Below are 16,665 nucleotides of genomic sequence, written 5' to 3'. Positions count from 1 at the left end.
TTTGTCTCCATTCACAACCGTCTCTACTTTGAATTATACCTTGTCCACCATCTGGGAAGCTTCTGACCTCAATGCATTGATGATCTGCTCACTGACTGAGAGCTGTCAGTTGCATGTTTTCTGTGTATATTTCTACCACAAGGAAGTGATGATAGTCTGTAAATAACTTCTGCCTGTAAATGAAGATTGTTAATTGCCTACTACTACTACTGAGGGACTAGTATTTTTCTGCTTACTGAAAGGGAACTTCTTTCACTCTGCAATTACTTCCTATAATCTGATCCCCATATACTCCATTCCATTTGATAGCCCCCCTCCCTCCCCCCTCACCCCGTATAACTAAGCTGTTCATGAAAGGCTTAGGATTCAGCTAAGTTTCACTGTTTGGGGATCTTGACCTAGCTCTAGGGGTCCAAAGTTTTGTGCCACAGTACCCAAGAGCATCACAGTGAACTCAAAGAGGTGCCATAGGATATTTTAATAAACCATACTGTTCATGAGTTCGCTGCACTGACTTTGGATATAATTTAAGCACCATGAAAAATTAGGCTGCCATGAGCTGAGAACGTTTGTGAATATCTGATCTAGCTGCATAAGGTATTTCAATATTTGAAGTTTGATTCAATCATTGAGAATAAATAAAAACTGAGATTGAAGGGAAAGGGGTAGTGTCTAAAGGCCTTCCCAATATAGGCTGATGTTAAATTTTCACCATATTGTAAAGTCACTTCGATCTCTCAGAAGTGCAGGTGAGTAAGAGGAGGAGTGGTTGAGGAAAGCAGGAATCAGTGGCTGGTTCAGGAGGCAAAATATGGAATAATAATTCTCATTCTGAATTTCTCCTTTCTGAAATTTAGCATGCAACACCATAACTCATCTGCCAGCCCATCCTCTCACCAATTCTTTACTTTTTCATAGCTTGCTTGTTCTTTAAAACATCATCTTTTTTCTATCTGCCAAACATTTTTTCTTAGCAATTGTCTGTGGTCAGCTCTTTATTTCTTTCTATTCTTACATATTGTAGCTAATGGTGGTTAGCTAGCATCTTGTCGCATACCTGCAAGGAAGATACAAGGGACAAATCAGGAATCCTATGTTCATTTGCCAAGTAATGTCAAAGCAAAGCAAGAATCAACCCTTCTGTTAAGGTTTACTTCATTGTCTGTATCAGGCAATGCCTTTCCTTCTTGTGCGTCTCATGATGACTTCTCCCAATGGGAATGGGAAGTTGACTCCTTCAGATTGTGGGGGACAGAATATAGTTCAGCAAGAAAATGAATTAATAAGATTTATCTAATATATTTTCTGAAGAAATGGTCTAGATCAGTGGTCGGCAAGCCGCTGCTCGCGAGCCACATGTGGCTCTTTACACACTTTAATGCGGCTCTTCTGTGTGCCGGGCGCCCACTCCCCTCCCTCCTCGGGCGGCCGCCAATGTTCCCTCTAAGCTGCGCAGATAACAAGCTAACGCCGCGCAGAAGTTTTAAAATGTGAGTGAAAATATCCCCCCTCCCTCCCTTCTCTCTGTCTGCACCGAACTCTCTCTTCCATGATTGGTGAAATCAAGGAAGATTCTGCCCGGATACCGATGACGTTGCAGAATGGAGAATTCCCATTGGTCCTATGGGGCTTCATTGGTTCCTGGGAAAACATGATTCGCTGGTTGTAGCCTGCTTTTCTCTGCATATCCGGGGTTTCTAAGGCATTGCATCGTCTGAAGCCCGTTCTGAACTGGGCAATCTTTCTGTGATCCCTTTGCTTTGGGGAGAGAGGGAACCAGCGTGGAATTGGACTGTCTGAGCCAAAGGGGTCCACGCGATCTTGAGACTGGACTTTTGAGCAGTACCAATTCTTTCCACTCTTTCTTTTCCCTTTCTGTCCTTCTTCTATCTTCCTTTCCTTTTCATTTTTTTCCTTTCATTTCTCCTTTCCTTTCCTTTTTCCTTTCCTTCTTTTCCATTTCCTTTCCTTTTTCCTTTCCTTCTTTTCCATTTCCTTTCCTTTGTCTTTTCCATTCCTTTCCTTTTCCTTATTTCCTTTTCCCCTTTTTCTTTTCCCTTCCCTTTCCCTCCCTTCTTCATCCTTTCCTTTCTACTTTCCCATTTCCTTTCCTTTTTCCTTTCCTTCTTTTCCATTTCCATGGCCATCATGGGGGGGGGAAATGTGACATGAGGGGGGAGAAATGTGACATGAGGGGGTGAAATGTGACACGAGGGGCAGAAATGTGACACGAGGGGCAGAAATGTGACATGAGGGGGTGAAATGTGACATGAAGGGGTGAAATGTGACATGGAGGGGCAGAAATGTGACATGAGGGGAGAAATGTGACATTGTGGGATTGACATAAAAAGGGTTGATGTGAAAAGGGGTGTGTGGACATAAAATTGCGGAATATCATAATCTAGGAGCCAGCAAATAAGTTAGTGGCCAGGTTCTGAGGTCAATATATAACATCCACAGATAAATAACAGTGTACCATCCTATGCATTTTCGGTTTTAAAAATGTGGCTCTCAAAATAAATTTCAATCGTGGTTTTGGCGAGATTTGGCTCAGTTGAAAAAAAAGGTTGCCCACCACTGGTCTAGATCATCTTATTTGCTTGCTGGTATCTACATCTCAGGCACAGATGTTTGTTCAAAGAAAAAGAAAACCATTTCAACATCTGTATTAGCACACTGTTAATTTGGATGTGTGAAAAAAATCTTAAGGGTTTGCCTTTGAATATTTATACTGCACGCTCACTTTATCAATCTTCACAGAATCTTTATCGAAGATCCTGTGCCATCTCCCCCTAAAATAGAGGGGATGCAATGATTTGAAGTGATTCATGATGTTTACAGAGTCTGCAAGCAGAATCAGCAGTATACCTTCACTTAAAAGAAAAAGGATACTCTTTTGAGGACAATAATGTTCACATTTTGGACAGGGAAGATATATGATTTGAGAGAGGAGTGAAGGAATCCATTTATGCTAAAGTGTAAAGTTCTTCCTTCAATAGAGGTAGAGGTCTCAGACATAACCTGTCCCCCATTTTTATGCTGCTCTTGTATCAGTCCCCAGGAAGATCAAGAGCACTTCACAGGTTCACCAATGAGGTCACACTTAACAACACACCTGAGAAAAGGATTTAGGAGCAATGACCCTTAACGACTCTCTGTCTATTCACCTAAGAACCTATTCCTTCCTGGTGAGAAAGGAAATCACCCTGGAGGACATATATTGGGTCTCCATAACCAACTTGCTCAGATTGAAAAACCTACTTCGATAAGCAATAAAATATTTCAAACCAAAAAATAAGTCCAGTTGTCATGACTCAACTTCAGACAATCACAAACAAGTTACTTTATTTATCTGTTAACTCTATCCATCAATGATGTACCCTATTTTCCCTAAAACAAGTCCTCTCCAGATAATAAGCCCAATTGGGCTTATTATCATACGCTAAATAAGCCCCCCCCATGAAAATATTGCAACACAGTAGCAGCAGTGACGTGCAGTCATGTGAGGCAAGTGAGGCACAGCCTCACCGCTCTCATCATGAAGAGAAAAAAAAGTGTAAAAGGAAAAAGCTGAGCTAGTTGCTGCTTCACCGTGGATGACTGCTTAACTGTTAAAAAAGCCTCTTAAAAAGTGCCCTCTACTATGAGGCAGGAGAACTGCATACCTCATCTAGTCTGACTTTAGGCGTTTTATGATCACTTGAGCAGAGTTAAACAAGGGTTAAAAGCCTAAAAATTCCTGACATAGGTGATGCACGCAGTTCTCCTGCTTCATAGTAGAGGGTGCTTTTTTAGAGGCTTTTTTAAACAGTTAAGCAGAGTCATCCACGGAAGCCAGGCAAAGAGCCATGCTGTAGCATACACACTTTCCCCCAGCCTCTTTCTTTTGGAAGGCTCGGATCGGCTCCCCTCCAGCTTCTCTGCCTCTCCCCTCACCCCAGCCTGCCAGAAGGAGGTGAATGGCTGGGCTTTATTGCATTGCAGGTATTTCCCACACAGACAGCAGGCTGCATTTGCCATGGTGGAGGTGTTTGGGGAAGGCAGCAGGGGAATGGGGGGGATGGCAGAGGAGCTGCTTTCAAGCCACTGGAAAAGATATACAATCCAACTTGTGTGTGTGTGTGTGTCTGTGTGTGTGTTTGTTTGAGAGTGAGTGAGAGGGGGAAGGGGGTAGGAGAGATAGTCCAATCCAACTTCTCTGTTTGTGGGTGTTTGAGAGAGGGGGAGGAAGGGAGAGAGGGAGGAAGGAGGGGAAGGGAGAAGAAAAAGAAAATGAAAAAAGGAAACTTATTTCACAAAGGAGAAAAACAAATGCTGTCATTTTAAATTGGAACTGAGCATGCCTGGCTGTGGAATTCTGGGAGTTGAAGTCCACAAGTCTAAAAATATTTGAAACCCACCACTGTGTCAGTGCCTCACCAGCCATAAACCTCACCGCACGTCACTGAGTAGCAGCCATGAGGTGATCACGGTCGCCACCTCCTGCACCTCAAAAATAATAAGACCTCCCTGAAAATAAGGCCAAACACTTATTTCGGGGATCAAAAGAAAATAAAACCCTGTCTAATTTTCGGGGAAACATGGTAGTAATCAAAGAGCTGAACTAGGAGCAGAGGTATCCAGATTCCAGTCCCTCCTCATCCACAGAGGTTCATTGAGGGACTATGGGCCAGTCATTCTCTCTCACCCAACATTTCCCACAGGATCGAAAGAAAACAACAAGGACATTATGTTTACTGCAGAGCTCTTGGAATTATAGATCTCCTCTTGACATTGTTGGATCATCAACTTTAAATGCCTTTTGGCGCAGAACCACATGGGTTTTACAAATGCCATCCATGAGTGGAAATAACTCCCTGCTTTGCCAAGTTTCACAGGAGGGACTGGGTCAATCTACGTTGTCACTGTTTTCTAATAAGCTCCCTTATGATGCATGCACATAAGTGGCATCTGTTAATTCACAGTGCGAGAATTATTTAAAATTCTTTATGATCTCTAGGGAATATGGAAAGGAAAACAATACCAAGAAATCACTTGTACTCAGTCTGAAGTACAGTGTCTGTAAACCGTTACTTTCATTTAAAGGAAAGGAAATTAATTTGTAAATTAAAGTAAAAAAGAATGGTTTAGGGACACAGAATTTTTTTTCTGGGATGTATTATACCTGCTGAGAAATGCTACCTTATTCATTAAAAGAATCCACGTAACAATAACATAGGGTTACTTATAAATAACATGCCCATGTGAAAATTCAATGATTAGATAAGCCACATAAACATAATTATTGTATCTTCTACAAAGCTAGTAAAGATAGTTTCCATCGGGGAGTGATTATTGAAGTATAACAGCATCATCTTTTGTTAGTAAACATTTGAATACAATGTGTTCATGTAAGCTGAAAGTGACATAATTATTGCGAGGGGACAAATCTGTTTGGTGGATTGAGCCCTTGTATCTTAAAAAGTATTACAATAGTGGAGGTCAATTACAATGATGGCTCATTAAAAAAATTAAAATAAAGTTGCAACAGATGGTTCTCTAATTCTTTTAATAGTCTTTTGAAGATATTTAGGGTAATAGTCTTGCATTAATATAACAAGATTATAGTGAAACCTTAAGTGCTGGAAGTTGCTTGCAATGAATGTCCCTGTTCTTGCATACGTTCCAAAGATAAAGAATAAATTGGGAATATTGTTGAATTAGTCATAATGCCCTTGAATACTTCATTTAATATACATTTTTCTCCTCTTCTAATCTTCGGGATACATGAAGTCCTAACTGCAGAACAAACTATTAGGCAAATCAAAGAGAAAAGAAATATATATATGATTTGTTCTTAAATCCAGCATGATGAGTTACAATCAGCTGAGTTAAACTTTTTTATATTTACTGTAAATGCTACAAATTTCAAAATGATATATAGAGTGGAATCTTCAGTGCTCTTTGAGCTTGGTGTTTGCTTGCAAATATTATACTGTATTACCCAACTAGATAATATCATCACTGAGTATGAGCTTTGTTCATTGTTTATTTACAATATCTTGCCCTGCCAGATGGTGGGGGTATGCTTTTCTTCTTAGTAGTTCTTGGCAAGCTACTATATATAAACAGGGGGCAAACCCACACTCATTCACACTGATGATGTTATGTAGTTGGGTAACAAAACATCTGTAAGCAAACAGCCAGGCTCAGAGAGCACCAAGGACACCCCGGTTTAGTCCTGATCTATCTATTGTATACTCTCTTCTTCTGGAATATAGAGACTGCCTAGCTGGTAAACATTTTCAGTTAGCTAGTTTTAGGGAACTTGTGGCTCTGTTTACTTTCTGTAACCATGTACTGATTTCTGATTCATATATTAGGTAGCTAGCAATCAAGAGTCCCTGTCTGTCTCTTCCAAAAAAGAAAAAAAATGGAACGTGATGCTGAAGTATTGCCCACGTTTTAGAGTTCTCTACACAAAGATTCCTTTATTTGCCTTTATATACATGGAGGGTCAGATTAAGGCCAGTTTAGGTCCTAAATACAAATGAACAATGGAAACAAAACTCTCATACCACGAGATAGAAACAAATGTGATATCTGACAACACTTTGAAACCAAATGTTTTAAACTGGTGAGTCACTCACCAGGCCAAATAATTTTTTTTTTCAAAATACAGATTAAAGTTTAACACAACAGATTAGGATTCAAAAAAAGTCATATAAAATTGAGCATGTAATTGAAAGAGTTAAGAGCATGATAACTGGGATTGGGGGAGAGACTCTGGGGTGCCCCTCCCTTGCATTGTTGCTCTAAGCACATGCTTATTTTGCTGAATGATTCCCCCAGAGTTGTATAAATGCATAAGTTTACCTTGTTAGGCTAAAAACCAGAATTGGTGTCTGAAAATCAGAGTGGCTTCAAATTAATAAAAATGCAATCCCTCTTCTCAAGTTTACAGTTTGAAAAGTCTGTGTGGATGTCTAGAAAGAGAGAGCTGATGTCTGCTTCTTTTATGACCTAATCATCTGCTTTCCACGAGTATATTCTATAATATTATTAATAGTTATTATTGCTTTATTTTCAGAATTGATCTATGCCTGGATTTTCAATGAATATCCAACTTTTGTGCACCAGGATAATCGCCGCTTTGTTTCGCAAGAGACTGGGAATTTATACATAGCTAAAGTAGAGAAATCGGATGTGGGAAATTATACGTGTGTCGTGACAAGCACAGTAACAAATACCAGAGTGCGAGGGCCTCCTACGCCTTTAATCTTGAGAAATGATGGTAAGACTTTTATTACATTCTAATATGATTCATAAGAAATGATGAAAGGATAAAATTCTAAAGGATAATACTAAAAATGTACATTCTGTATAGATACAGAAAAGTAATTATTAAGATTTGGCCCCAAACAAGAGTTCAGATCATCATTCATTTTAAATATTTGAATAATCTTATGCTTGTGATGCTTTCTTAGGTAATAAATTGAATTTTACAGGATTTCTGTAGGTTTAAACTAGCAAGAAAATTAGCAATCTAGTCTCTGACGCCTAGATCTAACTCTGTAAAGGGTCGGATGCCACCCCTCCTCTGACGTCGTGGGCATAGCTGGCAGATTTGCTGACCAAGAAGCATGGCAGCCATTGGATGGTACCAGCCCACTAGTAAGGAGGCCACTGATATGCTACTGCTACCACCCAGAATGTTCAGTCCCTCCTCCTTCCCTCACTCTGAGAGTTTGGGTGAAATTGGACTTGGCAATCTGCCACCTACACCCCCATTCTAAACTCATGGGCTATAAAAACAGATGGCGCTCCATTGAGTTCAGTAGTAGCAGTGAACATTAAGTGAAATATGATAAAATTTGGGGCTTGAAGTAGTAATGTAATATAGTAAAATTGTATGTTAAAATTAGGCATCATAAAATAGGCCTGCTATTTATAGTCTTCATTTTCCTGTTCTACATTTCCTATAATTTAGCTATTTAAATGCAATTCATTCATCAATATTCATATGTTAAGGCAGTTAATATAAAAGACCACTCTTTCGAGATGCAAAAAAGTAAATTAAAGGGCAATGAATGCAAACAAAAATGATATATGTTATAGGAGTATGACAGCTGTATTTGGATCCTTTTTCAAAAAAAAAACCTGACATTTGCATGGCCAGTATATTTCAATATATAAAAGGAATTAGTTTCATTAGAGCACATGGTTATTAAATTAGTAGATTAAGTGGCAAATTCATCCATTTTTAATGTCCTGATTACATAAATAAGACTATATAAATCTAAAATGTTGGTGCTAGACCTATTGCAATACTTCACACTCCTTAAAAGCAAGTATAAGTAAGATGAATAACAAAAAGACCAAAAAAATGCTATCCTGGGGGGGGGGGGGGGATCCAACTTAAATATCTGTCTTCCATTCCAACAATTCAAATAAAGGAATGCTTTTTTATAATACTCAACATTCTTCGTTAGATGAATAATAGGGAGTTCTTCTTTCTTGATTAGTGTTGGCTTTGTAAACTAGCACTAAATATGCCAAAAATGCTTGGATAAAATTATTTCTGGGAAAGATAGATTTCCTGTTCTGTCCCATTTCAGATTACACGAGACATCTCCATATTCTCTACTGCAAAAGTAAGAGAGGATTCTGGCAGATTGGTGTTGATGATTAGAAACATGCACCCTGCCTCTTCCCAATTATATAACTTACTTGGATGTTGCCTCCATTAGAATGGTAGATATTTGGTATACTTAGAACATCTCCATGGAAATGTGACTTGATATCTGGAATGTTATTAACACTGTAATATTGCACTGTTCTTGAGTACTTGTCCCTGTTTTCCATTTCTATCCTTCACTGACTGTGCAAGGAATACTATTTATAGTATATAAATACATTTATCTATAAATAATATTTCGTATCTGCAGTTCATTTTTCGTTCTGCTTCCTAACCAGTTTCTCGGGATCCCTAGAAAATACAACTTTACCTGTTTTGTTGCACTTTTTTAAAACATTTTTTTTATTATTGTATGGCAGATTCAAAAAAAAAATTCCTTAACCCATTGATCAAGCTATTACAATATCAGGCGGCATTTCGTCCATGGGACACTAAAATATATCAAAACTGGACATGGCCTGGCAATGGTAAAAATAGACTTATTGTTTAGACAATTTCTGGATCAATATAATACCAGTTTGTGGCTTCTCTGCCAAGATGGTGTTTATCTAATTGTCCAAGTGCAAGATAAAAGGCAGTCTGTGTGGCATAGAATTTGTCAGAAAATAGTCTTTGCTCTGGCCTTTCCATAGTAAGAACTGTCTGCAAATCTAGGCTTCTCTTCCACAATCTATTCTAAGTATACTTTCAGCCAGTCCTCAATTAGCCTTTAAGTGCTGGGAGTAATCAGAGTGCAGAGAAAGAGTAACAGTGGCAACAAGGGAGCCGTAGCTTTAAAAATAGCTTACAACTGATCATCCATTTGCTTCAATTGAAGTAGTTTCATTACTTTTCTCTGCAGAGAACAACTTGTTGGCAAAGTCCCTTTTTTATTTTATTTCCTGGGCAGCCTGAAATAGCAGATCTGTTTGGTGTCTCATTTGTGCTGAAGAAAGAACCAAAACTTCAACTGTAGTTTTGTGACTACAGGGTTTCATCCAGATCAGGATTTTTCTGGTGGTGTTAATGTAGACAGCTTAGCTACGTGTTTTGTGTATTATGGCAGCTAATGCCACCTAGGGCATTAAACTATGTGCAGCCGTTGTACAACCAGTTGGCATGGCTAAAGTAAGCCCAGCAAAAGTTGAAAAGAAACTAAACAATGACAAGTTAATAGGGTGAATAAGAAAAGCAAGGTCTCAAGGCTGTACAAGGGATAAACATGTAGATGGGGTAAATTGAGTGGAAGATCAACAACAGGACAGCCTGACAGGCTCTTTTGAGAAACTGGAGTAGGCCCCGGAATATTGCTGACAAACTTATGGGTAAGCAAAATCAGTCAGTCAGGAACAATGCAATTTGTCTGTGTGACTACAGCAAACCACAGTATCTGTTAGATTGGGTAATAGATAGGCACACAAAGGCTTAACGGAAACAACAGCTCTTTATTAAGTACAACAAGTGAGAACAATCCAGCAAAGGTTGAGTCTGACAGCAGCGCTTTTATAGGGAGCTGTCATACCCTTCGACCAATAGGATTAAACCTCTGTTCCCGTCGGAACAGAGGACCTTGTTGGAAACCACTGTAGTTAGAACAAATATCTAACACCCCTCCCCTCTTGGATGGAACAATCCTACTTGTTACGTAGTCACACAGGTAAGTGAGCTTTTGGGTAGCTCTGCCTGATCTCCGCAGCTCAGTAGGAGGGGTTTCTTTGGACAGGTCGGACGGACCTGTTTGCTTGCAGCTCCATTTGGTAGAAGCTCCTGGAACCTTTCACAGGCCGCGGCTGGAGCTTCTAGAGCCAGTTTGCTTGGAGCTTGCTGCGGGCCTGCAATGAAACCAAATAGGTTTCCCGGTACCCTCGGGCTTGGGCTGGCCATGGAAGGAGTGAGTGTTTGCTCCATTTGGGTAGGGCTTTGGCTAACTCGTGCAGGAGTTACCTCTGGTTGTCTAAGAGTGGAGTTGGAGAGGCGGCCACGGACTTGGTCAATATGCCTTCTCCAATTCCTACCGTCCTCGAGCTCTATGAGGTAAGAGCGAGGGCCGGTGATGCCTATCACTGTGGCAGGGATCCACAGAGTCCCCCAGTATAGTTGTGGGCGTATACCGAATCCCCTACACTAAATGTCTGAATCTTGTTTGTGGAGTCTGGGGGCAATGAGGCAGAATAATTTGAATGTAAGTGGGACCTTAGCCGGTGATCCATGAGAAGCTCGGAGGGGCTTCTCCCTGTAGTGGCACTGGGTGTGATGTGCTGAATTAGCAAATAGTGATCAACCCGTGTTTTCCAATCTCCTGGGCCTATCCTAGAGAGGGCCTCTTTTGCAGATCTCATCATTCTCTCTGCCTGAGCATTGGAGGCCAGATGGAATGGCACAACCAGGGCATGCCTGATTCCTTGAGCTGCTAGGAACGTCTCAAATTGCATAGCTGTGAATTGGGGCCCGCTGTCAGAGACCAAGACGGGAGGCCGTGCATGGATAAAACTCTACATAGCACCTTGATGACCACTTCTGCCATAGTGGAGGTCATCAGGACTACCTCTAACCATTTCGAGTAGGCGTCCACAACTTTGAGAAATGTCTGGCCGTGAACTGGGCCAGCAAAGTCAATGTGCACCCTAGACCATCGTGCTTGAGGTCGCTCCCACTCCTTAGCGGGCGCCTATGGGGGAGTTGGTCTGGACTCCTGGCACGGTGTGCAGGTAGCCACCCATTCTTCGATCTCCCTGTCTATGTTAGGCCACCGCATGTAATTCCTAGCCAAATACTTCATCCTGACAATTCAAGAATGCCCTACATGTAAAGCCTCTAATACTGCAAAGGGCAGTTTGGGTGGAACAACAACCCAGTCCCCCACAGTAAACAGCCATTTACAAGTGATAACTCATAACATTTGGCAAAGTACATTTTGAAATCAGCCCCAACAGGCCCCTTGGGACACCTCCTACACACCCAGTTCAAAATTTGTTTGATGGTGGAATCCTTAGCAGAGTGACGGGCAATGTCACTGGACGAGACAGGCCCAGTCTCAAGGCAGTCAATGAGGAGGACTGGCGTCTCAGGGGTAGAGTCAGCGAGAAGTTCAGGCAGCGGGCAGCGGCTTAGAGCGTCACCGTGCCCCAAAGTGGAGCCTGGTTGGTGGATGAGACAGTAGGAATAGGCAGCTAGGAAGATGGTCCATCTGGTCATGTGGGGTGATAATGACACTGGGGTAGGTCGGTCCCCAGCCAGTAAGCCCAACAACTGCTTGTGGTCCGTAACCAGGTTGAAGTTCCGGCCATATAGATACTCATGGAACCTCTTTACTCCAGCCACTGCAGCCAAAGCCTCACAGTCCAGTTGGCTTGTAGCTCCACTCTGTGGCAGACAAAGTCCTGGAGTAAAATGCAATAGGGGCTTCGGTCCTGTTGGGCATGTGGTGGCTGAGGATGGCGCCAACGCCAAACAGGGAAGTGTCACAGGTAAACACCAATGGCAGGGTCTGGCTGTACTGTACCAGGAAGGAATCCGCCGACAGGAGTCGTTTTACGGCAGCCTCGGCTTTGCCCCAGGACCACTTCGCGTTCTTAGCCAGGAGACGGTGTAAGGGCTCAGCAACTGTGGCTTTCTGTTTAAGAAAGACACTGTAGAAATTAAAGAGCCCGAGGAACATCTGCAGCTCAGTTTGATTGCGAGGTGTGGGGGCATCCTGAATTGCTTTGATTTTTTGTGTGGTTGGATGAATCCCAGAGCCGTCGATTAGGTACCCTAAGAATTCAACCCTTGGCACATTAATTTGGCATTTCTCTTTTTTTGAGATGAAGGCCTTTGTCTCTAATTCGAGCCAAAACTGTTTGTACATGTTTTAAAGTTGTGCCTCGTTTGCAGCCGATACCAAGATGTCGTCGAAATAGGGGACGACTCCTGGAATCCCCTGCAAAAGTTGTTCCAGGGGCGATACTAACGCTGAATTTCAGGTGGTGACATTTGAATGCACCCCTATGCGTCACAATGGTTTGGGCCTCCGCCATTACACAATCTACAGGCAATTGTTGGTATGCCTGTGCCATATCCAATTTAGCGAAAATTTTTACGGGGCCTAATGAATGAAGGAGGTGCTGTACAATGGGTACAGGGTAGGTGCTTTTATTGTGCTTTATTGTGCACGCAGATGCAGACAGACCCGTCAGATTTGACAGGTGTCACTATAAGGGTCTTTCAGCGTGCATGATCCACCGGCTCTAGAATTCCCTGGCCTACGAGCTTGTCAATTTCCCTGTCAATTTTGGGGCGGAGAGCAAAAAGTACTCTCCTGGGTTTTAGCCTTATTGGGGATATGTTGGGGTCCAAACTAAAGGAAATTGGAGTCCCCACATACTTACCCAGACCAGTGCCGAAGACATCCTTGAACTCCTTAAAGATGGCTTTAGCGCCGTCGTCTTTCAAGGTGTTGATACCGGTCACCTCTAGGCCCAGTGCTTGGAAAAATGTAGCCCTAGAAGGCTCTGCACATTGCTGCTGACCACTGTCACTGGGAGTTTCCCACTGAACTGCTTGAACTTCACCTGGAAGGTGCCTTGACCCACAATGGGGACCCGGTTTCCCTGATAAATGCGTAGGCGGATGTCAGGGGTGCGCAGATGCTGATTCTTTAAGCTAGGGATAGCCTGCTTTAGGGTAGACACAATATGATGGTCAGTGATGACCCGGTGTTGATCTCCATTTCACACGGAGAGTCCTCAATGGGGACTGTTACCTTCAGCTTTTTTGGCCGCCTGGTGCAGACTTGGCCGATTGATGTGTGGTAGGTGCATCTATTGTTGCCCTCTGAGTGCCATGGTGGCTTCTGCCAGGCCCCTTGGCTGGGCCTCTGTTGGCGGTTTGGTGCGCTTCTAGGCTGCCAGGCAGTGGCAGGGAATTCGCTCTGGCACACATTGGTGATGTGTCCCTTTCGCTCGCAGTGCTGGCAGGTTGCGTCATGGAAATCGCAAGCCAATCTGGCATGGTCTCTTCCACAGATAGCGCAAGGTGGGAGATGCAGTTTGAATTTGCGCACCGGCTGTGTGCAGCTACTGCGCATGCAGCAGCTGTCATCTTCTTTGCCTTCTGAGCTCTTGGGCTCTGCAGCCTCATGATGTACGTGTGTACTCTTTCGCGTGTCTTGTGGAGTGCTTTGGCGCTGCTGAGTCTCAGTAGATTTGACGGCTGATTCGGTGCCCTGGCTTCGTGCAAGGCAATCTGCAGAGTGAGGTTAGATTTAGCAAGTAACCTTCTCTGTAGGTTAATGTCCCGTACGCCACAAATTATGCGGTCCAGAATCAGCTCGTCCAGGTCTCGGAATTCGCAGTGCACTGCGGCCTTGCGGAGCACCACAATGTACTTGTTAATTGACTTGCCCTCCTTCTGGTTTCTGATGTTAAACTCATGCCCACGAACATGCTTGGACGGCTTGGACGCATAGTGAGTCCTCAGCATCTGTGAAGCACGGACCAAGTGACTTATTGTAGTGGTGTCAGCTCAGAGAGGTCTTTTGCTGTCTCGAACACTTCCTGGCCACAGTACCCAAGGAACATGTTCTTCTTGCAGCATTCAGAAAGGCCCATGAGGTCGTTTGCCTCGAGGAATCAGTCAAATCGTAGCATGTACGAGTCCCAGTGCTCGGTGACTGGGTCATACGGAGTCGGTGGGGCGTGCATGGCCATTTTGTGTTCAGAGGGCGTTTTGAGTTTGCTGCTCAAAAATGGCTGCTCAAAGCCGCGCTGTACTCCGGGCTGGATGTGCTTGCTGGATTGCTACGCTCTTCGGTTCACCTAGCTGCCTTCCAATCTCATCCTTGTCACCAGTGTTAGATTGGGCAATGGATAGGCACAGGCTTAACGGTAACAACAGCTCTTTATTAAGTACAACAAGTGAGAACAATCCAGCGAAGGTTGAGTCTGACAGCAGCCCTTTTATAGGGAGCTGTCAGACCCTTCGACCAATAGGATTAAACCTCTGTTCCCGCCAGAACAGAGGACCTTGGTGGAAACCATTATAACTGAAGCCAACAGTATCTTTCCCAGTGAGATACTGCTCTATGAAGTGTGTAAGAGAAGGTATAATTATACAGAGATAGAAAAATGAAACAGTCTTAGAATGTTACCCAGAAACACCATAGCAATACTCAAGAAATCAGCCTTGTTGTCGTAAGTTGCTATCCATAGCTTAAACACTAAATAATGACAGGATAAGAGACTATCCTACCCATGAAAGTGGATAAAACAGATAAAGAACAAACATTTGAGGGCCAGTCACCATGAAGACAATTTCATTTCAAAACAGCTGAGCAACAGCAGGACTCCTTGTTTTCTTCTTCTTCAAAAGCCATTTGATCAGTGTGAATCTCTGTGTGAGACAGAATGAATAGGGAACATCTATAATGCTTTAAGCATCAGATCATCTCTTACAAAGAACTATGAACAGGGAATTTTCACTAAACCAGCTCCTATATAGTTATTTTCTCTGTGTGTGTACATGTACACACACACAAAACACACACACACACATACACATATGTGTGTTTGATGTGTGTGTGTGCGCGGACACACACAACAGAGTTTTATGAGTATACTTTAATTATAAAATTGTAACATATTTGATGTTGTTGATGATATTTGTCTTGCCTAATATTTATTGATTCCCAAAAAAAGTCCCGATCCTTCAGCTTCAGGGAATAAACCAGTTAAATTTCGATGTTTTGAAATTCTGAGAGCTTCTCAAACCTAGATGTGTGATCAGGCCTGAGGCTCCCACATAACCAGAGATTTATCTAGACGGCTCTATTGTTAAGGGTGCCATATTTTCCCCCCCTCACTTAGGGTTTGGTATTTTGGGTTTTTAGAAGATTTATTGTTAAGCGTTTTTATGTTTGCATTTGCTGTTTTTATATTTTTTGCTTTATCCATTATTGTGAACCATCCAAAATCACCTATAGTGAGATGAGTGGCTATATACCCTTGATTGCTTAATAAATAAATACATAAAATTATGAATCTTCCGAGATGGAAAATATCAACCTGATTGTTTCTGAATATGTTAGTGAAAGTTATAGCTTTTGGTAATCTTAGTGTAATTCTATATTATCATTCACTAGATGTACACTTATTAGAGTAACAGTTATATAAGTTAACTTCTAAGAAATACACATTCCATAAACAAACAAACAAATAAAGAAAGAAGGCAATAAGAATTGCAATAAAAACAGCACTAAATATTGATAGACTTACACGTCGTATGATCTTTACTTGGCATTTATTTTATACTTTGTCGCTCTTTCTGTAACCCTGTGTGGCACACCAATTTTCAACAAACTTAGGATAGAAAAAATGCTCTGTTCTAAGTGATTTTTTTTTCTTTATTCAAATTCAGCCTTGTTTTTAGCTGTTTTACTGGTTCCCTCTCCGCAGCTGAAGTAGCTTTGCATTCTGCAGAGTTCTAGGGTTAACATTCCATGCAGGAGGCAGCTGCTGTTATCTGCTTCCATGGACAAAACGTCAACAGATCACTTTAGAGTATAAGCCAGCCAACAGGGGAGCATCCTCCATAGCAGTCATAATGGCTCAGAATCAAAGATGCAGGGATTCCAGCTGTCTGCAAACTGTATTTTGGAAAATGATACTTTTGAATCTTAATCCCATATTCAATGCCTTACGCTTGCAGTTTTCCTATTATACTTAATCTTGAATTGATCCCCATAGGTGAACAAAAATAAATACAAAGGATACCCCCTAAAATTTATAATGTAATGCTCATGAGTTTATTCTCCAGGAAATCACATCAACCCCTGGTGGAACCAGTTCAGTTTATATGTTGACTAAACATAAGCAAGACTTCTTATGCAAACCAATATTTAGATATATTTCATTTATTTGAAAGTATGTATGTGATAAGTGATTTACCAAAGCTGCAAAACCTGTATAATGCCCTTGAAGACAATTTGTCTTGGTATTATTTGGATCTCTGATGGCCTATATGTATGTTCTGAC

At 41.9% G+C, this 16,665-nt stretch overlaps 1 protein-coding gene across 1 annotated transcript in view; it reads left to right on the top strand.

Moving 5' to 3' along the window:
- Window positions 1-16,665, top strand: part of LOC309388255 (contactin-4-like) — a 588,970-nt gene that overhangs the window by 452,053 nt on the left and 120,252 nt on the right. Inside the window, exon 6 of the mRNA XM_081945445.1 lies at window positions 7,070-7,273. Within this exon, the coding sequence (XP_081801571.1) occupies window positions 7,070-7,273 (204 nt within the window). The remainder of the gene's footprint in view (window positions 1-7,069; window positions 7,274-16,665) is intronic.

The sequence above is a fragment of the Natrix helvetica genome (assembly GCF_964273705.1).
Source record: "Natrix helvetica genome assembly, chromosome: 1".
NCBI classification, from domain to species: domain Eukaryota; kingdom Metazoa; phylum Chordata; class Lepidosauria; order Squamata; family Natricidae; genus Natrix; species Natrix helvetica.
Note: the sequence above shows the minus strand (reverse complement) of the source record. Positions and strands in the feature narration are given on the sequence as shown.